General features: G+C 44.1%; 1 protein-coding gene across 1 annotated transcript in view; it reads right to left on the bottom strand.

Moving 5' to 3' along the window:
* KASH5 (KASH domain containing 5) overlaps positions 1 to 18,876 on the bottom strand; it is a 163,526-nt gene extending 144,650 nt beyond the window's left edge. Inside the window, exons 1-4 of the mRNA XM_088450966.1 lie at positions 18,805 to 18,876; positions 14,980 to 15,115; positions 4,911 to 5,091; positions 667 to 728 (exon numbers count right to left, since the gene is read on the bottom strand). Coding sequence (XP_088307092.1) covers positions 667 to 728; positions 4,911 to 5,091; positions 14,980 to 15,115; positions 18,805 to 18,876 — 451 coding nt within the window. The remainder of the gene's footprint in view (positions 1 to 666; positions 729 to 4,910; positions 5,092 to 14,979; positions 15,116 to 18,804) is intronic.
* Between the last annotated feature and the right edge of the window lie 7,482 nt (positions 18,877 to 26,358).

The following is a 26,358-nucleotide window of genomic DNA, read 5'->3' as shown; positions in this document are numbered from 1 at the left end:
GTGTGTTTGTATGTTGTGTGTATGTTATGTGTGTGTGCATGTATGCTGTGTGTGTTTGTAAGTATGTTGTGTATATATTATGTGTGTATGTATGCTTGTAAGTATGTCATGTGCGTATGTATGCTGTGTATGTGTTTGTAAGTATGTCATGTCTGTATTTTATGTGTGTATGTATGCTGTGTGTGTTTGTAAGCATGTCATGTCAGTATGTTATGTGTGTATGTATGCTGTGTGTGTTTGTAAGCATGTCATGTGTGTATGTATGCTTGGAAGTATGTCATGTGTGTATGTATGCTGTGTGTGTGTGTTTGCAAGCATGTTATGCGTGTATGTTATGTGTGTATGCATGCTGTGTGTGTTCGTAAGCACGTTGTGTGTACGTCTATATTTAATATATAATATATATATATATATATATAATTATTCAACACCCCCCCTACTGTGTGGTAGGGGAAAATGCAAGAGAGAGGGGGGGGGCGCTGTCCCTTAGCTTGCCAGGGGCTCTCAGACCCCTAGATACGCCCCTGTATAATAGCAATATACCAAATGTGCTAATAAAGGAAATAAAGGTACAAACTGTTAAGAAAGTTCTTGTTTTTAAAATGATTCTGAGATGTGTAATAATAAAATAATCAGATAAAGTGTCACCTCTGCAATTTAACCTACCAGTAGGCGGTAGTTGGAAATCTTTCATAAATATCTCATTGTCCATTGCTTCATGTAATTCCCTAGGTACCAAGAAAGAGAATTTTCATAGACAATCATAAGCCATATAATGTGTGACACAACATGCAGGGTGATAATCTACATTTGATATGATCACAACACCACCAGTCGCACTTTAGTTTTGCTTACATCGTGCCCTAAATGCCCTATTTAGGTACATGTAACTGGAATGAGCAGATAATGGTAGTACAGTCTTTGCACAAGATGAATAAAGAATTTTGACTTCTTGGCATCAAACACTAAGGGCTCTGGGCCGGATTCTGACACGCTCGCAAACGGTTCGACAGTGGCACAGTGCGGACACGCAGCATGCGCGAGCCCCGCAGCGAGTGAGACCTTCACTCGCTCCGGAGCTCGCAGCAAAATGGGGCGGCTCTCTGTGTTGATCGACAGCTCGCCCCGTTTTGTAGGCAGGTAGGGGAGGTGGCTGAACAAACGGAGGTGTTCACGAAGGAACACCTGCCGTTTGTGGGCGTCCATACTGACATCACTCGTGATGTCAGTAGTGGACTTCCAGCTCTATTAGAGCCGGAAGTCCACTCGGCATTGCGAGTGCTGAGACCCTACCACAAGGGCCTCCTCACAATGCCGATGGTCGCGATAATCGCAACCATCTCCTGCCCGCTCGCACTAGCTGTGGGTGGGCACCCACAGCTTAGCGAGCGGACAGGAAAAAAATTTTTGGGGAAATTCTTCCCGCCCTGATTCAGAGCGTGCGCTCGCAAATAGCGAGTGGCTCTGAATCAGGCCCTCTATTTATCAATCTTTTTTTTGCTAAAATAATGTGAAAAGGCTTTTTTCACACCCTTTTCACATTATTTTAGTTTCACTGAAATGTATTAAAGGGCAATTGGAGTAGTTTTTGTGAACAACTACTCTAAGCTCTTTAATTAGCATTTCTTTAGCAAGCAGACCGTATTTGCCATACTTGTAATGGGAAATGTGATCTGCCTGAAATTTACTAAGGGGGAATTGTGAAAAAATACCGTGTGGAAGCCATGCTATAAAAATTAATTAATAAATTAATTAAGCAGGATTCCCCGACTCCTGCTCCGCTCTGGGAGCCGGCCCCCTGTGACCAGCTTTGTTGTCTAAATAGACCACAAGCTGAATAATGTAAAAAATAGTTAAAAAAACCCAAAGCAAAACCTTACCTGCAGGCGGGGGTCCGCTGATCGGTGAGCTCTCTCCTCCTGTCAGCTGGTCGCACGGGGCTCCTGCACTGTTACCCCGGTCAGCTGTGCTGTAAACCGGCATCTAAGTTTACAGCACAGCTGACCAGGGTCACAGACCAGGCTCCGGTCACCAGCTGACCGGAGGAGAGAGCTCACCGATCACTGAGGTAAGTGTCAGCTGGGGGAGGGAAAGGGTTGCGGGGCAGGCGGGGAGTGCTAGCGGGTGTCGGGATTAGCCGGTGTGAGGATTCGCAGTGACAGAGCAAGCTCTGTCCCTGCTTGAGAATGTTGATATATTCTTATGATAATTCCAAAATTTGCGGATTGTAGTAAATAGGGGCCTATGATTTGTCTTGCTTTATTTAGAAAGTGCAGTCAAGCAGTTGTTTGATTTACGTGCATAGATGGAATGGGGTTTATTAACCGGCACAGCATTATTCGGCGTCCTTAACCTGAAACAATGTGACTACACTGTTTGTTGCACTGTACTTGCAAATTTATTCATTCCGCCCCATTATTAATTTGCCATGAAGATACCGACAGGGACATAGTGATATTCATCATTATGTCCATTTATAGCCTATGTCACAGCTTATACATGTGCTGTTATCATGGAGTACACCAATTTGTAATTATATGACCCAGAGTGGGTGCTACTATTATGTAGCAATAATTATTTTGGGGTGAGCGTTTGGGAGTGGGGCCCCTGGAGTTGTTCTGGCTGGACCTTTTTCAGGGCATCACCACTTAATTCACATAGATTATTTTTATAACTTTTCTAATTGTTTGTTTATTATTGATGTCATTTTAATCCTTTCACATTTCATTAACACTTATTGATTTATCCTTACACATTTATCCTTTACACTTCACTATCACCTTTTTTCCCCTTTTCGTGTGATGCCCTGGGGATGGTCCTTGGCTGGAATTTTTTTGGGTACCCTGCTTCTCGGACGTGAACCCCTTAATGTTAGGGATGCCAGTATAGAGGAGCCTTGACGATTGGCCTGGCGCTTATTCATATATTTGCAAATGTATGTAACTAATACCTCTTAATCTCTATTATTATGCAGGACTTAAGTATTTTTTGTTGATTTTGCTACAGTGTGCTGGAGGGCATATCCTTTTTTCTATGGACAATATACAGACAGGTCACTATACTGACATGGACAAAATACAGACAGGTCACTATAACGAAAGGGACAAAATACAGACAGGGCACTATACTGACATGGACAATATACAGACAGGTCACTATACCAACATGGACAAAATACAGACTGGTCACTATGCTGACATGGACATAATACAGACAGGTCACTATACTGACAGGGACAAACTACAGACAGGTCACTATACTGACAGGGACAAACTACAGACAGGTCACTATACTGACAGGGACAAACTACAGACAGGTCACTATACTAACATGGACAATATACAGACTGGTCACTATACTGACATGGACAAAATACGGACAGGTCACTATACTGACATGGACATAACACAGACATGTTCAAAAACCCTCAGAAACTCACATTTTAACAGATAGCATCATCTACTATGAACATGAGTTTATGAGTACACATCTGTATGTATTTTTATATCTTTTGTTGCACAATTGCCACCCATATGGGACGACATATCTCAGCATGGATATTTTGTCCTTGCTGGGATTTGGATGTGTCAGGATTTTGTCCTTGCTGGGATATTGATGTGTTGGTATTTATGTCCTTGCCGGGATTCTGATGTGTCTGTATTTTGTCTTTGCTGATATTTTGATCTGTCTGTGTTTTGTCCTTGCTGGGATATTGATGTGTCTGTGTTTTGTCCTTGCTGGGATATTGATGTGTCTGTGTTTTGTCCTTGCTGGGATATTGATGTGTCTGTGTTTTGTCCTTACTGGGATTTGATGTGTCTGTGTTTTGTCCTTGCTGGGATTTGATGTGTCTGTATTTTGTCCTTGCTGGGATATTGATGTGTCAGTATTTTGTCCTTGCCGGGATTCTGATCTGTCTGTATTTTGTACTTGCTGGGATTTTGAAGTGTCATTATTTTGTCCTTGCTGGGATTTTGATGTGTCTGTAATTTTGTCCTTGGCAAGATTTTGATGTGTCGGTATTTGTCCTTGCTGGGATTTTGATGTGTCTGTATTTTTATTGTCAGGATTTTAACTGTTTCGGATTTTGAACTTGTTGGGATTTTCATATGTCTGTATTTTGTTAATGTTGGTATAGTGGTTGACGGTATTATGTTCCACATTGTCTGTGTCAAATAAATTTCGACACTGCAAACTGATCCCTTATATTTCTTTGCGCTAAGGGCCTGATTCAGAGCTGAACGCTCTGACCAGAGTGCTCGCTCTGAATCAGGGCCCTCCTCCATAAAAATGGAGCGGCCTCCTGACCGCTCGCATAGCTGTGGGTGACCACCCACAGCATATGCGAGCGGCCAAAAAGATGGTCGCGATGGTCTTGACCATCGCGACCATCGGAATTGCGACGGAGACCCTGCGGTAGGGTCTCCCTGCCACAAGCCCTACAGTGATTTTGACTCTATCAGAGCCAAAATCACTCCCACTGACATCACTAGTGATGTCAGTGGGGCCGGCTTCAGGCGGTAGGCGTTCCCACGTCTGGCTGCCACGCCCCCGGCACGCCCACCAAAGGAGGCGTGCTGTCAATCAACATCGACAGCACGCCCCCTTTGGTGCGAGACCCGGAGCGATGGAAAGCCCGTCGCTCCCCGGGTCTCGCGCATGCGCACGACGGAGCTCCCTCCGTCGTGCGCATGCGCAGTGGGGAACATCGACCCACTTGCGAGCGTACTGCCGCACGCGAGTGGGTCTGAATGACCCCCTAAGTGTTGTATATGACATCCTCTTTAAAGGTGGATGCTTTATGGTACATGTTACATAGTAGCGGAGGTGAGGCTTTGAAAAACCCTTTCAATTCTTCATCCAACAGACAGGCCTCCTTTATAAATATCGAGCACATGATAGCTTCAAACCTTTCCTGACAGCAGCCAGCAATCCACTTGGCCATGATAGTCCGGAATGTCTGCTGGTCTACAAGGATACCCTGATTGTCTGGGTCCAACATTGTACAGAGACACTGGAGACGATTTCCATCACGGCTGTTATCCGTCACACTCTTCAAGTAATCAATGATCTGGGTCACCGTTACCTTACCTGCATATGAAGTTAATCAAGTTATAAGTAATCTATCTATCTATCTATCTATCTATCTATCTATCTATCTATCTATCTATCTATCTATCTATAAAATGGTGAGGAAGATAGGTAAAGAAATTAGTGAATGAAACCTAAGAAGATTCGGAGAGCACTGATATGTACAAAAACCTAAAAATAATTGATTAGTTCAATGTCAAACAAATCATTCAGAATTTGCACACTTAATCTGGGTACACAACTAGATGACCAGGAGACCCGGCACTATGGCGATGTGATGTAACGATATACTGCACACTGCACAATCCGCTGTACGACTTTGCAATATATCGTTACATGTCTAATGTAACTATACTGCATCATCCGAGGCATCGTCCCATCTTATATGCAGCACATTCGATCGGAAGATGCTGATTTTTAAAGGGCATATACGATGGTCGTTCCGATCCATCGCAGATGATATATTGTGTAGTGTGTAATGCAACCGTGCTAAATGCTCACAAATAAACTCTGATCTCCGCCTTTATTAGGAGTTGGACACGTCATTGATAGTAAAAGTAGCCGTCATTACTATCACTGAGTTTTTGCAGAAGCCCTATCCTCGTACAGCACTTGCAATTTTCCCCACACACCCATGGAAAACTTATCCTAGGTGTGAACACCCCATTTTGACCAGTTACACCAAGTTAGCTAACAAACGAGACGCAGCTGAGATGCGTACAACTTTGAATTACCCTCTGTTGCTCAAAGCTGCATATGCAGGCTCTGATGCATGTGCAGCTGCTAAGCATCGCAAGATCTGTCCAAAAAATATGCAATTGCATGATACTATATGAATCAGCTTCTAACTTTTGCCATATTTCTGTTAAAGTCTGCTGAACTCATCAATGCTCTTTCATGTACTAGTGGGACAGGACAAGTATCTATCATGTACCATAATGACATGACACAAAAGTCCATCTGTGGGCCGTGCGCCTACATGCACTGAGCCATGGGCTTGATTCAGATCCGCACGCAAATAGCATCGCAGCTGCGAACTCTCACGGATCACAATAGCGAAATTAAGGCCTCCCTGAGCATAGGGACGCCAACCGCTGCCTTCTCATATCCGTCCGACCACGTTCAACAGCGTAAACATCGGTGACATCGACGCAGATCAGGCGTCCACCAATCTTCTGAGTAAGTCTAAGCTGTCGCCAGGGCCGTAACTAGGGTAGTGCGACCAGTGCCGTGGCACAGGGCACCGCAGGGCAGGGGGCGCTGTTTGGACCTGTCAATTTTCCTGTTTATTATAAATCGCACTTGTAGCTTCCTCTTCTTTTATCCGGAGCATCTCCTGGCCTCCCCTATGTCTTCCCTGGCCCTTCCCCATGAAGCCATGGCCCTTTTTCAGGTGCACTATCTTATGTCCCTATTTAAAAAAAGGGGGGGGCACCAATGCTCTCTCTGGCACAGGGCATCAAAGAGCCTAGTTACGGCTTTGGCTGTCGCAGACACAGCGGTCTCCAGACACGCAGCGGGCTCTTTGGCTGCAAGCAAGAAAGCACTGGCTAATTTATGCACGCCCAGGAGATAGTGTTTAAACGGTCCCAACACACCTGCTTTTTTTCTAACCACCCTGTTACCTCACCCAAATGATGACTACCTGTCACTCACTTTGTGAGTGAATCCTCTGTGTGAGCGAAATCGCAAAACAATCGCTGTGCATGCGCATACGCGCAATGGCTAACAATCGCTCAATCTGCGTAAACATCGGCATTTGCATACATATCTGAATTAGGGATGAGCGGGTTCGGATTTCTGAAATCCGAACCCCCCCCCCGATCCGAGTCGTATCTGAGTCAGGCTCGACTTTCCCCGCCTGACTCGGATCTGAAATCGAGGCAAAACGTCATCATCCCGCCTTCCGGATCTCGCGGGTTTTGGATTCTATAAAAGGTCCCCGCGTCGGCGCCATTTCTCACTCCGGCTGTCTACAGTGAAGAGGGAGGGTGGGAGCTAGGGCTGGCTGGCTTCTGTTGTCCATAGGGGCTGTGTCCACTCAGTCCATAGGGGCTGACTGGGCTGTGTTGTGCTGCTGTTGTCCATAGGGGCTGGCTGGGCTGTGTTGTGCTGCTGTAGTCCATAGGGGCTGGCTGGGCTGTGTTGTGATGCTGTCATAAGGGCTGGCTGGGCTGTGTTGTGCAGTCAGTTGTCCATAGGGGCTGTGTCCACTCCAAAGTCTATAGGGGCTGGCTGGACTGTGTTGTGCAGTGTCCCATAAAGGCTGTAGTCCTAGAGGGGTGCTGTAGTGTTGTCCAGAGGGTTATCTGTGCATTAGGGTTGCTCCCCCAAAGTACACTCCAAAAAAATATATATTTTTTTCTGTGTTTGTGAATTGTGTGCGCAGTAGCCGCACGTGCATCAACAAAGTAGCGCCAAGCGTGCGCCTGTCATAAGTAAAGGGCCGGCTGGCTTGTCCGTTAAAGGGTGCTGTAAACCCCAAAGTGCACTCCAAACAAAATAAAATATTATTTTCTGTGTTTGTGACTTGTGTGCACTGTGGCTGCACGTGCATCAACAAAGGAGCAGTGCCAAACGTGCGCCTGTGTCCCATAAGTAAAGGGCCGGCTGGCTCATCTCTTAAAGGGTGGTGTAAGCCCCCAAAGTGCACTCCAACAAAAAACCCATTTTCTTCTGTGTTTGTGAATTGTGTGCACTGTACGTGCATCCTCAAAGCAGCAGCGCCAAGCGTGCGTCTGTCTGTGAAAGGGTGGTGTAACCCCCAAAGTGCGCTCCCACAAAAATAAAATCTTCTTTTTTTCTGTGTTTGTGTGTGAAATGTATGCGCAGTAGCCGCACCTGCATCCTCAAAGCAGCAGCGACAAGCGTGCGTCTGTCTGTTAAAGGGTGGTGTAACCCCCAAAGTGCACTCCAAACAAAATAAAAAATTATTTTCGGTGTTTGTGAATTGTGTGCACTGTGGCTGCACGTGCATCAACAAAGGAGCAGCGCCAAGCATGCGCCTGTGTCCCATAAGTAAAGGGCCGGCTGGCTCATCTCTGAAAGGGTGGTGTAAGCCCCCAAAGTGCACTCCCACAAAAAAAAACATTTTCTTCTGTGTTTGTGAATTGTGTGCACTGTACGTGCATCCTCAAAACAGCAGCGCCAAGCGTGCGTCTTTCTGTTAAAGGGTGGTGTAACCCTCAAAGTGCGGACACAAAAAATAAAAAAATATTTTTTTTCTGTCTTTGTGAATTGTGTGCACTGTAGCTGCACGTGCATCAACAAAGGAGCAGCGACAAGCGTGCGCCTGTGTGCCATAAGTAAAGAGCCGGCTGGCTCATTTCTTAAAGGGTGGTGTAACCCACAAAGTGCACTAGTCTCCACCAAAAATAAAAAAATATTTTCTGTGTTTGTGTGCGCCTTAGCCGCACGTGTATAACAATATAACATAAATGGAGGACCAAACTTTCTCCGATAAAAATAAAATAGGGAAAGATCAAGAACCACTTCCTCCTAGTGCTGAAGCTGCTGCCACTAGTCATGACATAGACAATAACATGTCATCAACGTCGTCTGCCAAGGCCGATGCCCAATGTCATAGTAGAGGGCATATACAATCCCAAATGACAAAGTTCAGGAAAATGACCTTAAAAAAAAAACATTTAAATCATCTGAGGAGAAACGTAAACTTGCCAATATGCCATTTACGACATGGAGTGGCAAGAAACGGCTAAGGTCTTTCCCTGTGTTCATGACTAGTGGTTCAGCTTCACATGACGATGGAAGCCCTCCTCCCGCTAAAAAAATCAAACGAGTTAAGCTGGCAAAAGCACAGCGAAGAACTGTGCTTTCTAAGAAGATATTACAAATCACCAAGGAGAGTCCAAGTGTGGTGGCGGTTGCGATGCCTGACCTTCCCAGCACTGGACGGGAAGAGGTGGCTCTTTCCCACATTTGCACGCCCTCTGCAAGTGCTGAAAGGAGCACCCACAGTCCACTTGCTGATATGCATTTTGAAGATGTCACTGTTGAAGTACAACAGGATGAGGATACTGGTGTAGCTGGTGCTGAGGAGGAAGTTGGTGAGGAGGATTCTGATGGTGATGTGGTTTGTTTAAATCAGGCTCCAGGGGAGACAGTTGTTGTCCGTGGGATGAAAATGCCCATCACGGTCATGCCTGGGTAGAAGACCAAACATTCCACCTCTTTGGTCTGGCAATATTTCTATCCAAATCCGGACAACAACTGTCTTGCCATATGTACCATATGTAAAAGTGAAATAAGTAAGGGTAGGGACGTTAACCACCTAGGAACATCCTCCCTTATACGTCACCTGCAGCGCGTTCATAAAAAGTTACTGTCAAGTTCAGAAACTTTGGCTAAGACCGTAAGCAATCCAGGGACACCTAAATCCCTTTGTCCTGTTGTATCCAAGCATCTGCAAACCACACCGTCAACTCCCTCCTCGTCAATTTCCTCCTTAGTCAGGATCGGCAGTAGTCCTGCAGGCCATGTCACTGGCATGGCTGACTCTCCTTTCCGAGATTCCTCCGGAGGATCCTGCATTGCTACGCCTACTGCTGCTGCTGTTGCTGCTGGGAGTCGGTCATCATCCCAGAGAGGAAGTAGGAACACCACTACTTTTACTAAACAATTGACCCTCCAACATTCCTTAGCGAGGAGGATGAAGTACGACAGCAGTCATCCTGAAGCAAAACATATAACTGAGGCCTTGACTGCTATGTTGGTGTTAGACGTGCATCCGGTATCCGCCATTAGTGCAGTGGAATTTAGATAATTGATGGAGGTAGTGTGTCCCCAGTTCCAAATCCCATCTAGATTCCACTTCACTAGGCGATACCGAGACTGTACAGAAACGTCAGAAAAAGTGTCCTCAGTGTCCTGAAAAATGCGGTTGTACCCAATATCCACTTAACCACGGACATGGGGACAAGTGGAACAGGGCAGAGTAAGGACTATATGACTGTGACAACCCACTGGGTAGATGTATCACATTACGCAGCCATAACAGCAGCGTCACCGGTAGCAGCATCTCAGAAACGCCAGCTCATTCCAAGGCAGGCTACGCTGTGTATCACCGGTTTCAGTAAGAGGCACACCGCCGACAACCTCTTAGAGAAACTGAGGGAAATCATCACCCAGTGGCTTACCCCACTTAGACTCTCCTGGGGATTTGTGATATCTGACAACACCACCAATATTGTGCGGGCAATACATCTGGGCAAATTCCAGCACGTCCCATGTTTTGCTCACACAATAAATTTGGTGGTGCAGAATTTTCTGAAAAGCGACAGGGGGTGCAGGCCACTTTCGCCATTCAGCGACTGCGTGCCGAAGACTGGAGCACCAGCAAACACTCTTGAACCTGCCCCGCCATCACCTGAAGCAAGAGGTTGTGACACGGTGGAACTCAACCCTCTATATGCTTCAGAGGATGGAGGAGCAGCAAAAGGCCATTCAAGCCTATACATCCACCTAAGACATAGGCAAAGGAGGGGGTATGCACCTGACCCAAGCCCAGTGGAGAATGATTTCCGTGTTGTGCAAGTTTCTCCAGCCCTTCGAACTTGCGACACGTGAAGTCAGTTCAGACACTGCCAGCTTGAGTCAGGTCATTCCCCTCATCAGGCTTTTGCAGAAGCGGCTGGAGAAAGTGAAGGAGGAGCTAAGATGAAGCGATTCCGCTCAGCATGTGGGACTTGTAGATGAAAGCCTTCATTCGCTTTGCCAGGATTCCAGGGTGGCCAATCTGTTGAAATCAGACCACTACATTTTGGCCACCGTGCTCAATCCTAGGTTTAAAGCCTGTGTGGTGTCTCTCTTTCCGGCCGACACAAGCCTGCAGAGGTGCAAAGATCTGCTGGTGAAAACACTGTCAGCTGAAGCGGAACGTGACACGTCAACAGCTCCTTCTTCATTTTCTCCCGTAACTGGGGCTGCCAGGAAAAAATTTAGGTATGCTAAGCAACCCGCTGGCTGTGATGCAGGGCAGGCAGGTCCAAGTTTGGACATCTGGTCCGGACTGAAGGACCTGGCAACAATTTCTGAAATGTCTACTGTCACTGCATATGATACTGTCACCATTGACAGAATGGTGGAGGATTACATCGGTGACAGCATCCAAGTAGGCATGTCAGATAGTCCGTACCTGTACTGGCAGGAAAAAGAGGCAATTTGGAGGCCCCTGTACAAACTGGCTCTATTTTACCTGAGTTGCCCCCCCTCCAGTGTGTACTCCGAAAGAGTGTTTAGTGCAGCCGGGAACCTTGTCAGCGAAAGGCGTAGGAGGTTGCTTCCACAAAATGTGGAGAAGATGATGTTCATAAAATTGAATTATCAACTCTTCCAGGGAGACCAGCTTCCGGAACGTACAGAGGGACCTGTGGTGGTGGATTCCAGCGGGGACGAATTAATACTCTGTGAGGATGAGGATGTACACAACACTGAAGAGGGTGAGGAATCGGTGGATGAGGAGGATGAGGACGACATCTTGCCTCCGTAGAGCCAGTTTGTGCAGGGACAGATTAATTGCTAGCTTGTTTTGTGAGGGCCCAAACGAACCAATCAAATGACAATTCCATCTTGCACCTCTTTTTTTTCTTTGCTTTATGTTCTGTTTGGGGCCTAGTTTTTCAAACTGCCATTCTGTCTACCACTGCAGTGTCACTCCTAGAGGGCCACGTGTTTGTGCCGCCCACTTGTGTCGCTTAGCATAGTCATCCAGCTACCTCGGTGCAACCTTTTGGATATAAAAACACTATTGTGAGGTGTTCAGAATAGACTGGAAATGAGTGGAAATTAAGGTTATTGAGGTTAATAATAGCATAGGAGCAGAAAAACACACAAATTCTGTGATTTTAGCTGTTTTTATGCTTTTTAAAAAAAAAATACAGATCCAAAACACAAAACCTAGAACTCAAAACACGGAAGGGTGGTTTTGGCAAAACCAATCCAGATCCAAAACACGAAGAAAGATCCAGATCCAAAACCAAAACACAAAACACGAAAAGTGGCCGGTGCTCACCCCTAATCTGAATCAGGCCCCGTGTTTGGGTGTGCACTCCAAGATGTGTGGCAAGTACATTTTGCACAGCGATAGGTGGACCAGTGATCAATTGTGCTTTATGTGCAAGGTCCACAAAAATTTTTTAATTCTGTTGTTCTGGACAAGATATTGAAATGTTCTGATAGGATTGGAAATTTTCCATATAATCAGGATGATTTTAAATAGCACTGCAGGGCTTTTAAAGAGATATTACTTGTCACATTACTTCCAGTTATTGATTTGTACTGTATATACCACCCTGCAACTTCTAAACACATTACATTTTTTATCAAGAAATATTTATATATTTATCCAGATACGTTTATTTTTGTTGTCCTGGGATATGTAGATACTCTCATATCCACAATGACTGCACACATTGGGGCCAATTCAGAGTTGAGAGCAAAGCAAAAAAAAAATGGAATAACCTTGCATCTTGGCAAAACCCATGTTGCACTGGGGTGGGGCAGATATGAGAGATTAAGATTTAGGAGGGGCATGTTCTTTCTCAAATCTAAAATGCTGTCTAAATCCATCATTTCTGGGCTACATGCAAAAGCTGTAAGTATTTACCCTACATCATACTTACCGACATTCTGGCTGCCGGGGGGGCATAGCAGGGGGCTGAGAGTGGGTGGGAGAATTCAGATACACCCGCAGTTGCACATAGAATATAGGCATGCCACATATCCTTTTAATCAGGAGAAGCTGCTTGTGCGTCCTATTAGCATCGCTGTGTGAATAAGACACATTTGAAGAGAAACAGTCACATGAAAAGACGCTCTGCACTACCAAGTTATGCGGCGCTCTCGCGTTATGTGTAACGCGACTTGTAGCGCACGGAGGATAGATGTATGTGAACACATCTGTAGTGTGGTATAGAAGAGGATTTTGAGCTGAGTGAGCTGTAAAAACTTAGCTGCAGGAGACTGAATCTGCTGCTAAGTTGGCCCCCAGAGCTCTGGAGGGAGTGCACACAGGAGCAAGGAGGGGCGAACAGAAAAACTCATCCTCCTGGCAACAGCAGTCTGGGGGCTTTCTTGTTACCAAGCCCTCACTGCTCCAATTGGGACTAACTGTAAACAGAGCCGCCAATAAACCCTACCCTACCCCTGAAAGTGGTAGCCTCCTCTTCTGGAGAGGGAAAGCATTGCCTGCTGAGCCTGCCTTTCCAGTTTGTGGCTACAGGAATAATTTCTGATATCTAAGAAGATCCTGTGGGGTTGGGAACAGCTGGCTGGGATGACAGTGGTCAGGCTCCTATTGAAGCAACCCCCATAGATAGAGAACGGATTGTCAGTTTAAAGCACTGTCTCTGCCATCCCCTCAAGTCTGTAGTGAAGACTTAAATAAAATAAAGTAAAAAATAAATATAAAATAAAGCTGCTTCAGCAGCAGAAAAAAATATAGCGCCAAGCTTCTACGGGCACTTGAAAAATAAACTAACTTGCTTGACAGTAGGTGGGGTAGAAAAAGCCTCCATATGCCACCAGATATACCCCAGAGGCTTCCGTGCACCCCATAGGAAGAAAGAGAAAAAAATATATATTTGCACCCCTTGCATTGCTTCATGGTATGTCCAGGTGCAAAGTTACTCTCTTTTAGTCCCAACTCAGAATCAGAATCAATGTGTTCGTCTTTAAAAATAGACATATATAAATGCACTGCACATACAGCTAAATGGGCTTAACTTTCATTTAATCAATTGAACCATTTCTCCACTGATAACACAACCTACAACAAAGTGCCACCAACTCTGAGTATAAAATAAGCTAAGTTTGAAGGACTACTGTTAAGTTAATATACTGTCACCACTTTCATATGTAAGCATTTATATCTATCACTTGGGGGGAAATCTATCAAACCTTGGAGACAGATAAAGTACCAACCAATCATTTCCTAAATGTAATTTTTCAAACACAACCTGTAACATGGCAGTTAGAAGCTGATTGGTTGGTACTTTATTAAAAAAAGTTTTTAAAAAAAAGTACAATGTTTTATTTTTAGAGTTTAATTCACTTCATATACAGCAGACTATTGAGCCTGCCAAAAATATAGAGGCCGGGATCATTCACAGATCACACACAGTACTGTACAACTGGAGTGATCGTTTCCAGATGACTAACGTGAAAAAATTGTTTATTAAACAGTGAGGAAAGATTGCAGCCAGAAGAAGGGTGTGCGTGTTATTTGTGCAGGAACCTGACTGACTGTTGCAGAAGTTGTAATGTTGCTCTGGTTGCCTGTTTTGAGAAAAGTCCTGGTGAACCAAAAGGTCGACAATCTTCGGCTATGGTATGCATAATTTTGAATTTGTTGTTATTATTATTATTATTAGCAATTTATATATCTTCAATATCAAACAAAATGTTGGGTATGGGATCCGCGGTCGGGATGCCGCTTGGTCAGAATACCGACAGCGGCATCCAGACAGTCAGAATTCCGACACACATACGTAAGTATAGTAGCACTAACCCTAACCCCTACTCTAACCCTCTCTCCCCGGTGCCTAAACCTAACCCTCCACCCCTAGTGCCTAAACCTAACCTCCTCCTTCCTGTACCCTAAACCTAGCTCTCACCCTTAGTGCCTAGACCTAACCCTCCCCTAACTCCCGATACTTACCTTGGGGATGCCAGCGGTCAAGATTCTGGTGCCACACACCGGGAAGCTGACTACATCCAATCTTATCAAAAGTCATTTCAGATATTGCTCCAATTTAATTTTTCCACAGATCCTACGACCTAACATAAAATACAGTACTGACATTTCCTGAATGATCTCAAGAGCCACCTACAGGATAATGAATGGCATCATAATATGTAACACACCCTTACCTCTACCTTCTGAATCACATACTCGAAAGACAGTGTCAAGCATCTGCTCTTCACAGGAGAAATAGGCTGTGTGCACAAGGCATTTCTGGGAATCATCTAAAAATGGAATTGAAAACGGTCCTTCATAACTGAACCTCTACAACACAATAACAAACAATGGCTTCCTTAGAAAAAGGCATTGCAGCATACAGATGTCACTTGGATTACGTCATGTTAAATTAATAATGATTATAGCAAATACAGAGATTATTAAGTAAGTAGTGTAAAACCATAGATCTATCTGGTTTAAGTACATATAAATATAAGGCTGTGTATCAGGTTAACCACTTAACTGACAAATTATTTTTCCAAAATTGTTGGTTTCTTTTATGATTGAATTAGGTCACGAACATAATTTTAAATTTATCCATCACTATTTTATTTGAAAAAATATATATTTTTTAAAACACAGTATACCATAAAAATATGCAATTTTTAAGTTATACTGTACTGATGGCCATTGACGGCTGTACCATCGATGGTCCAACCATCGTTAGAAGCCATCAATTGTTTTGCGATTGGTCAAGGAGATCTGTGTAGCCAACAACTACCGATGTTTCCTAAACATCAATTGAGGGTTGCCATCGATGGTGCAACAATGATGGCCACCAGCAATGGCAAACCCACTTGTTTTCAGTCAGACCATCGATGGTTTGCAGACCATCGATGGTCGGTTGCCATCCCTAATCAGAGACTCTGCAATATCCATCTATCGAGATTATATATATATATATATATATATATATCTGCTCCTGCTGTCACACACGTGTATATATATATATATACATATACATATACACACATTATATATATATATATATATATATATATATATATACACATATAGACATATATATACACATGAATTCTGAAGTGTTTCGGGGAATATTATATGCTCATATTCAGTCAAATGCTTCAGAACTCATTGGACGGCGCTTCACAGTGCAGATGGACAATGACCCGAAGCATACTGCAAAAGCAACCAAAGAGTTTTTTTAAGGCTAAAAAGTGGAATGTTATGCAATGGCCAAGTCAATCCACTGACCAGAATCCGATTGAGCATGCATTTCACTTGATGAATACAAAACTGAAGGGAAAATGCCCCAAGAACAAGCAGGAACTGAAGACATTTGCAGTAGAGGCCTGGCAGAGCATCACCAGGGATGAAACCCAGCGTCTTGTGATGTCTATGCGTTCCAGACTTCAGGCTGTAATTGCCTGTAAAGGATTTGCAACACAGTATTAAAAAGTGAAAGTTAGATTTAGGATTGTTTAATTTGTCCCATTACTTTTGGCCCCTTAAAAAGTGGGAGGCACATATAGAAACCATTGTAATTCCTACACCGTTGACCTGATTTGGATGAAATTACCCTCAAATTAAATCTGAAAGTCTGCAGTTAAATCACATCTTGTTTGCTTCATTTCAAAGCCATTGCGGTGGTGAATAGAGGCCAAAATATGAAAATTTTGTCAATGTCCCAATATTTATGCACCTGACTGTATATATATATATTACACACATATAGACATATATACACATATACATGTGTGTATATATATATATATATATATACACACGCATATGTATATATACATATACTTATGTATATATATATATATATACACATACATACACACATAATATATATATATATGTGTGTATATATATATATATATATATATATATACATACATATATATATATAGTGCCTGATCACTGTGGCCAGCAGTGATCGGGACACATGGGGACGGGGAGGCGGAGCTGAGGCCGGAAAAGAGTGGGCGGGGGCGCCGGGGTACATGGCAGCAGCCGCGGCTACCAGAGCCGCTGCTGCTGCTCCTACACAGTGATCTTACTGATCACTGTGTTCCGGAGCCGCAGCGGGAGGGTGTCCCACTAGCAGCCCGGAGACATAGCAGCGGCGGTGGCTACCAGCGGCGGCGCCGCTACTGCTTCTGACGGTGTGGCTGCCCGATCACTGCTGGCCACAATGATCGGGTCACAGCAGCAGCAGCTACATGAGCCGTGGCTGCTGCTTCTAGGGGGGTGCCGCCAGTGCCCGATCACTGTGACCAGCAGTGATCGGGATACAAAGGAGGAGGAGGCACAGGTGTAGAGGTATCAGCAGGTCCCTCTGAGGTGGGCAGCTGCTGGAAGTTAACTTCCAGCATGCCGCCCGCTGTGTGCTTCTGACTGGTGGTATCAGACCATGTCAAGGAAAGCCCAGTCTGGTATGGTCGTATCTGATACGACCGTGCCAGGCAAGTGGTTAAAGGACCACTTCCTGTAACACACAAGTCACTGTAAAAGAACTACCTGTCATTTCTGAGAAAGTTTCTGGAACTTATCATTAGTACAGTAGCTGACAATTAAGCATGAGAGATATTAAACCACGAGCGTTTGGAGTCTTGCCATTTTAATAAGGTGCTGGTTATTGCCCTTTTAAGTTTAGTTTTGATAGGCAGCCAATGACTGGTTTGGGGGAGTGGTTAAGGTGTATTTAGTGGTTAGAAGTATTGTGATCTTTGGAGCTCATTCAGACCCACTTGCTAAGTTGCATACTCTCGCTGCTGCCGATGGTATGCATTGCAGTGCGCATACCATAGTGAAAGTTCACAGTGCATTCACTCGCTGCGCATAGACAGCCCAGCAGAGAGAGTGACAGGGCAAGCCGTTTGTAGGTGGTAACGGGCTGGCCATTAAAAATGCAGGCGTGCCTAAACATCTCAACAGTGTTTTAAAGGTGTGCATAATTAGCAGCATCATAGTACACGTTACCTGGCTTGTTTTTACACTGAAGTGCTCGCAGTGCTTGCGACAGGGTATGGTCAACCTCAAGCGCTGCGATAGTATCCGATGGTTGCATACACATCCTGGACATGACGTGCACAAGTGGGCGTCTTAAAACAGGCTGGTGGGTGTCTGCATACACTATGTCAGTGCTGTCTAAGAAACACTGGGCATGCTAATGTATTGTTGTGAGGTAGCAATGCCTATGCAATTTGTATACACATCGTGCGAGCGATCGCATCTAACGAGCGGCTCTGTATCAGGCCCTTTATTCCATTTTTTTCTGCCAGGACAGAGAAGTACATTTGTCAGTTGGTTCAAATCTCCTGAATAAATCTCCTTTTGCTGTTTTTTTACTTCTCCTGTTCTCTTCCCTCCTACTACTCTTTTATTCTTTCCCCATATTCTTTTATTTCTTCTCCATATTCTTTCATACTGTCCCTCAATCTTCTTTCCCTCACTGTGATTCCTTCCTTTCTTTCCCTATCTTACTCTCTTTTCCTGCATGAATGTCCTGCCCCCATCGCTCCTCTGTTCCCCCCACCTGGCTGTCTGCTTATATGCTACCAGGGAAATCTGCAACTGTAGGCTCCCGTGTTACCACACCCCGCGTGGCCACCACGCTTCATCACAGACTAGGCCTGAGGAGGTGGCCGCGCATGTGCAGTTGGGCAGAGCTGCGGCTGTGACCGCGACCGTCGGCCCTGCCCTTGGCTCTGGGGTACGGAGATGGGCAGCGGTATACACCTCCGATCCTGCCTCTCACTCTGCTGCCCGGCTGTGCTGTCAAGAGTGGGTAGGCAGACAGGTAACAGGGTTAGGACCCCTCTGTACTGGCCGGCTGCTGCAACTGCATCGGTCCAGGGTGTTGGCTCATCTGCGCTAGGTTCGACAGTTGGAGTTTCTCACCAGTGTAACACTCATTCGTTATTTCTTTGGCAATCCATGTTTCTCCCTAGGCAGCTGTACAACGTTGCAGCTGCAGTTCCACGTACGTCGAGCCCGTTGGCTCCCACGGCTCTGGCTAGTTCTCCTGACACTGCTGAGGCATTAATAGCCTTACGCATGCTGGCATCTCTGGTCGGCACATTGACCCCCTTTGTTATCAGCGGCGGTGGTCTCTCCTGGTGGGGAGAAGTCCATCTGCAATCCAATCGTTGTCCCCAAAGCCTCCTCTGGTTCAGGCGCAGCTGGGCCCGTTGGCTGCCCAGCTTTTCACTGCGCTGGGTGTTCAGATCCTCATTCCCCCACCTTTGTCATAGATCCCGGCAATCTAGTGTGGACAGTTCGGTTTCAGTTCGGTTTCTCCGGGGGCATCTAAGGGAGGAGTGGTACACTGCGATAATATGGCGGTACTTAGAGGGCTGCGCCTGGGAATTCATGACATGATTCACAAGGGTAAATATGTTACTGTTTTTGCCCTTACGGCGAAAGCTAAAACGGATTTCAGGGCGGCTAAGCAATGCGGGGGTATTGGGGAGGAGGCATATTGCTCGTACCATAATTATCAGGCAGGCTTCTTTATATTTGCAGCGTGCTATCTGGAATCCCACCCTCAGGAACACTTGAATGTCATCAGGTATCTTAATTTGATGCATTCTATGTTTCATTCTGTGAGTAACTGCTCCTGGAGGACATATGACGAGGAATTCCGGTGTAAGCAGTCGTGATCCTTGCAAGGATGTAGAAGTTTGGCTGGAGGTGACTCAACCAGCCCCCACCCCTTCAGTACCTGCCCCTAGGCGCCAGCAAACTCCCTTTTGGGGCACCCCCGTCGCTCAAAACGGAACGGTGCTATGCCTGCAACGCTTCCAGCTATAGGTAGGAGCCTTTGCAGGTTCCGGCACGCATGCCTTCAATGTGGGAGACCTCACCCTGCAAAGGATTGCTTCCGTGTCAAATCTGGTACCGCCCCCGGCCGTCCACCTACCGGTGGCGGATCTAAGTATGTTGTTGATTTTCTATATATTAGTGAAGTGCTTCAAGAAGATTTTCCAATGCATTAAGAAGAAATCAGACGATGCAATTTGTGAGAGATATGAACTTTCTTCGGAATTATATTCAGAAGTTTCACAGGATGGACTGATAACACAGAATTATGTGGATGTACATGTTTCTTCAGCAATTCATGAATATATGCATGTTTGCGTATTTCACTATCACTTTTATTACAATTAAGAGTGTATAGAAATGTTTGTATTTATCTAACCATTTATTGTTTGTGAGTACTTCACAGTTTCCTGATGAAGCGACCCAGATGTTGTCACAGAAATTTGTCATCATGTGCAGCATCATTCACAGCAAAGAAATTGTGCAGGAATTTGTGTCCAGATATAGTATCCCATGTGTTGTTGAAAGGTGACAGAGGTACACATTTTACAGGGAAGGTATTTCAAGCAATGTATCAATATATGGGTATATAAAAAAAGTAAAATTGAATGTGTAAACACTAACATTAAATACAAAGTTAGCTAAGGTGGGTGTGGGGACTGCCATGAGATGGCTGGGGGCTTTACCTCTAGTTTTGTATAGCATTCGCAACACTCCAAAGCAGCCACTTAACCTGTGCCTTATGAGCTACTTTTTGGAAAACTACATATCTTCATTGTAAGTCCAGCAACAGACTTGTCACTGTTATATGATTTAACTACGGACTATGTTATACAATTCTCACAGCATTTGAAGACTTTACAAGAAAAGCAAGGAAAGCTTATGACGAGACTTCCAGAGGGACCTTGTCATGGAGTCCAGCCTGGAGACTATGTAATGGTCAGAAATTTCTTACTTCTGGTTGTTTCATAGATCGATGGCAAGGCCCGTTCCAGGTCCTGCTAACAACGTCGATGTGGCTGAAAAGGACAATTGGATTCACGCATCTCACTGCAAGAAGGTTTCCGACCTGGTGGTGAGGTCAGTTAAAGCAAAAGAAGACACAGATAAAGACATTGACTGTGATTTAAATTTAAACTTATTTGATGATGGGCCTGATCAGAGCCACAGTTCAGACCAAGATAAGGTCCAAAGAATCGGGGACATTATTAGTAGTGTTCTGTGGATTGTGGACAAAGAAAAGAAAGATAGCTATTGGTGATCAAGTATCTGTGTATCCATTGATTGAGGTAGTTATTTTTGTTGCATTTTTACATTTTTTATAGTGAATGAGAGCTGTCAAGGAATGGTGGCTGACGAGGACGGTGTGGAAAGTTATCCTAGGGGTACTGCCAGGGTCAAATTGGTCGACTCCAGTCCTGTTTTGAAATCCATGATTTTAAGGGACAGGGTATTGATGGTCATAAAAGACGCACACACTCATTTTACTACTGATACTCCCAGGTATAGGTACGGATCAGAGGATGGTCAGAAGACCAAGGTGAAAAATTCTTAATAACCCATATGTAAAAATGATTAGAAAGTTTGAAAGAAATATATTAAAAGTAACATAATACAGGTAAATAAGGACTCCTACTAGTCCTAGGTATAAGATACATCTAGTGAATTATTGGAAAAGATGGGCATTACAGTAAGGCAAGGTCACAATTCCAAGGTGTATATGTAAATACTGTGGTTTAAATTCAGAGAAAAGGGGTATACAATGGTGCAAAGACAGCACCTCTATACAAACTGACACTTATTCCCTTAACGCTTATCATGAGCTCATAGGAGGTACAATAAAGTTGATTGTTGGGTATGTAGTCACCATGTCCTTCAGGGAATGTTGTGCTAATGTCTATCTCATTGCACTCAAATCAAACAACACTTCACTCACTATGTTGAACTCACACATTTGAACCTTATAATGTCACAGGTTCCCTACGTTTAAAATTAACAAGGTATCAAAGGTATGATCAGGACAACATCATGTGTATTAACAAAACGGTACAGAAGCTGAAGGTACTTATTTGGGAACCAGTATTTGTAACACAATCTTACAAAGAGGACCCTTCAGAATTAAACTTGTTTAGGGATCTTTTAGAAATAATTAAATACACAAAACCTAATAAAGAATAATGTGTAAGTGCATTAATAAACTGTGTAATAACAGAAGGAATGTAGGGGTACAATAAAACATAGTTATCGTATTGCAGAATGTGACAAGCAAGAAGAAAGCGTGGATGAAAAGAGTGCCCGTTGTAATGTTCGTTATAATGTTTTTTTTCTAAACACATTGTCTAATAAACCATGACACTTCCACAGGGGTTATAATAAATATGGACATAGGGCTTATAAACGATTAAGGGTCAATTCTTTTGGAATGCGTTATATAAGAACAATACTACCCGATACTGTGGTAATACAACATAAAGGTCTAAAAGAAACATGAAATAATTACTGTGCAAGAACAGTAAATAGAGATACAAATGGCATATGAAAAAGTACAAACACCTCTTTACACTGTCCCAAAGTTATAAGGTTGGTTTGGGATTTGGTAACATAATAACATTTTGTATATGGAGAATAACTATAAATCAAAGAATGACAGGAATTAGGAGAATTAATAAACAATATCACAGACATTGTGGTAAGAGAGCTTCGAGCAATAAAAAACTTAATTAAATGCAGCACACACTACCTTACAGCTTCAGGATATTGTGTCACATTACAAACAATATATGAGTTAAAGTGTCATAGATACATCACAAATTCTTCTGATAATGAATCAATAATAAAAGAAAGGTTGAATTAAATTAATTGGGAGATTTAATAAAAATGAATTTGCTGAACAAAATAAACATGATGGTGTGATTCCCGACAGCTGGTTCACCTGGTTGAACCCCAGTACCTGGTTCGCATGGGTTGGAAATTGGTTAAGCAACATTATGCACACATTCGGAAGGTTAATATTGTTTTGTCATGATAATGTTGTTGATTTGCTATATATTAGTGAAGTGCCTCAAGAAGATTTTAGAATGCATTAAGAAGAAATCAGACGATGCAATTTATGAGATTTATGAACTTTCTTCTGAATTATATTCAGAATGTTCAGAGGATGGACTGATAACACAGAATTATGTGGATGTACATGTTTCTTCAGCAATTCATGAATATATGCATGTTTGTGTATTTCACTATTACTTTTATTACAATTAAGAGTGTATAGAAAAGTTTGAGATTATATTCAGTAATAGAATTAGTTGTGTGAGTTGCCAAAGACCGCATTTGTCGAATGGCCTCAGGCCTAGAAGGGATAAGGCCTTCCCTTACCTGTCTAAAGTAAATAAGTGCGTGTCTGAGGCAACAGCCATCTTGTTTAATATTTTAGTTATAGGTATGTTAACCGTTGTTCTAGCAGTAGGAATCATGGGTTTAAAGTGTGTCAGTTTTAGCGTGAGCAGACTAGCGGACAGCAAGTCTCAGTAATTATAAACTAATGATCTAACTAAGATAGCCTTTGTCTGCAATAGTCAGAGGTGAAGGCTAGATGAGCAATTATGACATGAGAACAGAAAGATAACACTGAATAGTGTCAATATTTTGGTTAAGAGGCACATAACCAATTAAGGTCTAGCACGTACAAATATTAAATAAATTAATATTCCCCATTGGGTTAACTGGAGATATAGCCAGGATTAAGTTTAAAAACTCCCCAGAGAGGGAGGGGGGAGCAGTCAGGGAACACTCAGGGTCTGGGGGTTGCCGTAAGTATGTATGAAATTGGCTGACTGATGCTGCACTGGGTGTCGATAATTTATTTTACAATTATTCCCTACTGCTGCTAATATAACCTAAGTGTTTTTGTTATAACTCTGCATTGGCAAAATACATGTATAATTACGCTGTCTTTAAGTAAAAGCATTGTCATTTATTTTAGAATCTGTACTGTGTGAATTATTTAATTTCTTCTTATAACAAGTAAGGTTTATAAATAAATCTAGAACACATCGCATTATCAGGCGACATCCCCTATATGCTTTGGTCGTATGTGGGGCTGGCTTCGGCTTTATCTCCATAGGGAGGTGGCTGAGTTTTTTTTTTTCACGATGAGTTTCGTTTACTGAATTCTGGCCCTGTTTCTCACGGTTCCCCCCAAAATTTGAAGTGTGCGTTGAAGCTGCTGTACATAGTGCTCACAAAAGTCATGAAAGAGGTGGAGCTGTGAATTATGGCAGGTCCTTCCCGACCCCTCCTATGGCTGGCCTGGTCCTCTCTCCTGTGGGCGTCGTCCCCAAGAAGGAACCAGGTAAATTTAGGTTCATTCAACACCTCTCTTACCCACATGGATCCTCGGTCAATGATGCTATTCCTCCGGAATTGTGTTGTGTCTAGTATCAGTCCTTTGACCAGGCTTTGGAGCTGGTTCAGGCATCTGGCCCGGGTTCCTTGTTGGCTAAGATTGATGTGGAATCGGCTTTCCGCCTATTGCCCATACACCCGGATTCTTTTAGATTCATTGGTTTTTGCCTGCAGGATGGTTTCTACATAGACAAATACTTGCCTATGGGCTGTTTCATATCATGCGTCCCTTTTTTGAGCATTTCAATACATTCCTGCATTGGTGTGTTGCTGCTGGCACAGGGGAGGCCGAGGTGGCGCACTACCTTGATGATTTCCTGTGCATTGGTCCAGCTGATTTCTCTCGCTGCGGTAACCTATTTTCAATACAGTCATTGTTTGTCTTTTTCAGGGTCCCCATTGTGAGCGAGAAAACGGAGTGGCCAGTGATTCAGCTATCATTCCTGGCTATCGAGATTGATACCATGGCAAGTTGCTGTCATCTACCCAGGACAAATTAGACAAGTTGCACGGCATGATTGTGGTTGCGCTAGTAAATTCACCCTGCGTCAGGTGCAACCATGCTGGGACTTTTCCACTTTGACTGCAGGGGAGGATCTTCTGCCGTAGATTGGAAAGGTCTATTGCGGGCGTTCTCCGCCCTCATTATTTTGTCCATTTATTGGCTGAGATCAAGTTTGACTTGCAAGTTTGGAATGTGTTTCTTGCCCAGTTCAACGGAGTGAGAATCTGGCCTGTCCTATCCTGCAGTAACACTCAGCTGCAACTTTTTTACTGATGCTGCTGGCACGACTGGCTTTGGAGCTTGCCTCAACAATTTGTGGTGCGCTTGCACCATGGGCTGTGGAAGGGTTCACTAAGAACATGCTGTTGCTTGAATGGTTTCCCATTGTGGCTGCTTTAGAACTTTGGGGAGATCGTTTTAGGAATGCTATATCATTTTTGGTGGGACAACCTGGGCATAGTGCATGCGATTAACCGTTAGAGCTATCCTCTTCTAGTTGTTCGTCTGCTGGCAAGACTTGTTTTGTGTTGCCTGTTGCTTAATGTCAATTTTGTTGCCAGGCATGTGCCTGGTGTACAGAATGGGATTGCAGATGCACTGTTGCGGTTCACCTGGCTTTGGTTTAGGGAATTAGCCCTCAGCCCGATATATCTGGTGCCCCGTGTTTGGGCAGATCATCAGGCTGGCATGGAGGAATTATCTTTGAGGGCCATTGCCCCAGGACATTGCACTGTTATCAGGTGGGTCGGCTGCGTATCTGGGTTTCGGTGGCTCAGGCAGGTAAGAGCTTGTAGCAAGTCAAGCTGGCTTTTATTTAGGATCTGTATTCGCAAAGGCATTCGCTCACTGTGGTGCTGCATATTTTAGCAGGCATGTCGTTTTTCTCTGCGTTATATGACAGGGCCGACCCCCCTCTAGGTCCTTCATATTTCAAGATACCTATTATTTGGAGGCATTGCACATGCAAGTAGATCTGTGCTTTCGGTGAAAGTGCCACCATTTTCTGAGAGAGGACCAAAAATATGACCTTTTAAGGAACAAAGTATCAAACCCTACTGCAAGTAGAGAAGAAAATGGGCCAACTGAAAGGTAGTAGTAACAGCAAAAGAATAACCCCTGTTGAGGTTGTTGTCCTTCAGCCATAAAATAAGTGATTGGCTTGTCCTTGGATACAGGCTGATGAACTGGTTGGTGACACTATCTCAATTTACTAGTCTCTGAACTAATCCTAAACTAACTTGTCCTCTAGCAAAACACCCTTCGCTGTTTGGTGTTGACTAACAGCCCTAGAAAAAAGTTTGGATTTCTCAAGTTGTTGATCCACCTATTGGGACTCTATGGTCTGTTCCATCTCTCGTACATGGGTCTGAAGCAAGGATAGGGACTCTGCCTTAATCAAAAAGTCATCCAGGTAGAAAATGCTAGTCATCCTATTGCACCTCAGAATGGCTGTCATAACCACCATATACTTCATGAACACTCGCAGAGATGTCAGCAGGCCATAATTGGAGATTATGGGCCTGATTCAGACCCGCTTATCTCGCTGCAGGACTCACTACAAGAAGGGGCGGCTGTCGATTGTGATTGACAGCTCGACCCGTTTTGTAGGTGTGCAGGGGGGTTGGCTGGGCAAACGGAGGCATTCCTGAAGGAACGCCTGCCATTTGTGGGCGGCCCTACTGACATCACCAGTGATGTCAGTAGTGAACTTCCTGCTCTATTAGAGCAGGAAGTTCACTGGGGCTTGCGGTGGATGAGACCCTACCACAAGGGTCTCGTCGCAAGCCCGATGGTTGCGATAATCGCGACCATC

Source organism: Taudactylus pleione, unplaced genomic scaffold (genome assembly GCF_031769625.1).
Source record: "Taudactylus pleione unplaced genomic scaffold, aTauple2 ptg000535l, whole genome shotgun sequence".
Classification (NCBI taxonomy): domain Eukaryota; kingdom Metazoa; phylum Chordata; class Amphibia; order Anura; family Myobatrachidae; genus Taudactylus; species Taudactylus pleione.
Note: the sequence above shows the minus strand (reverse complement) of the source record. Positions and strands in the feature narration are given on the sequence as shown.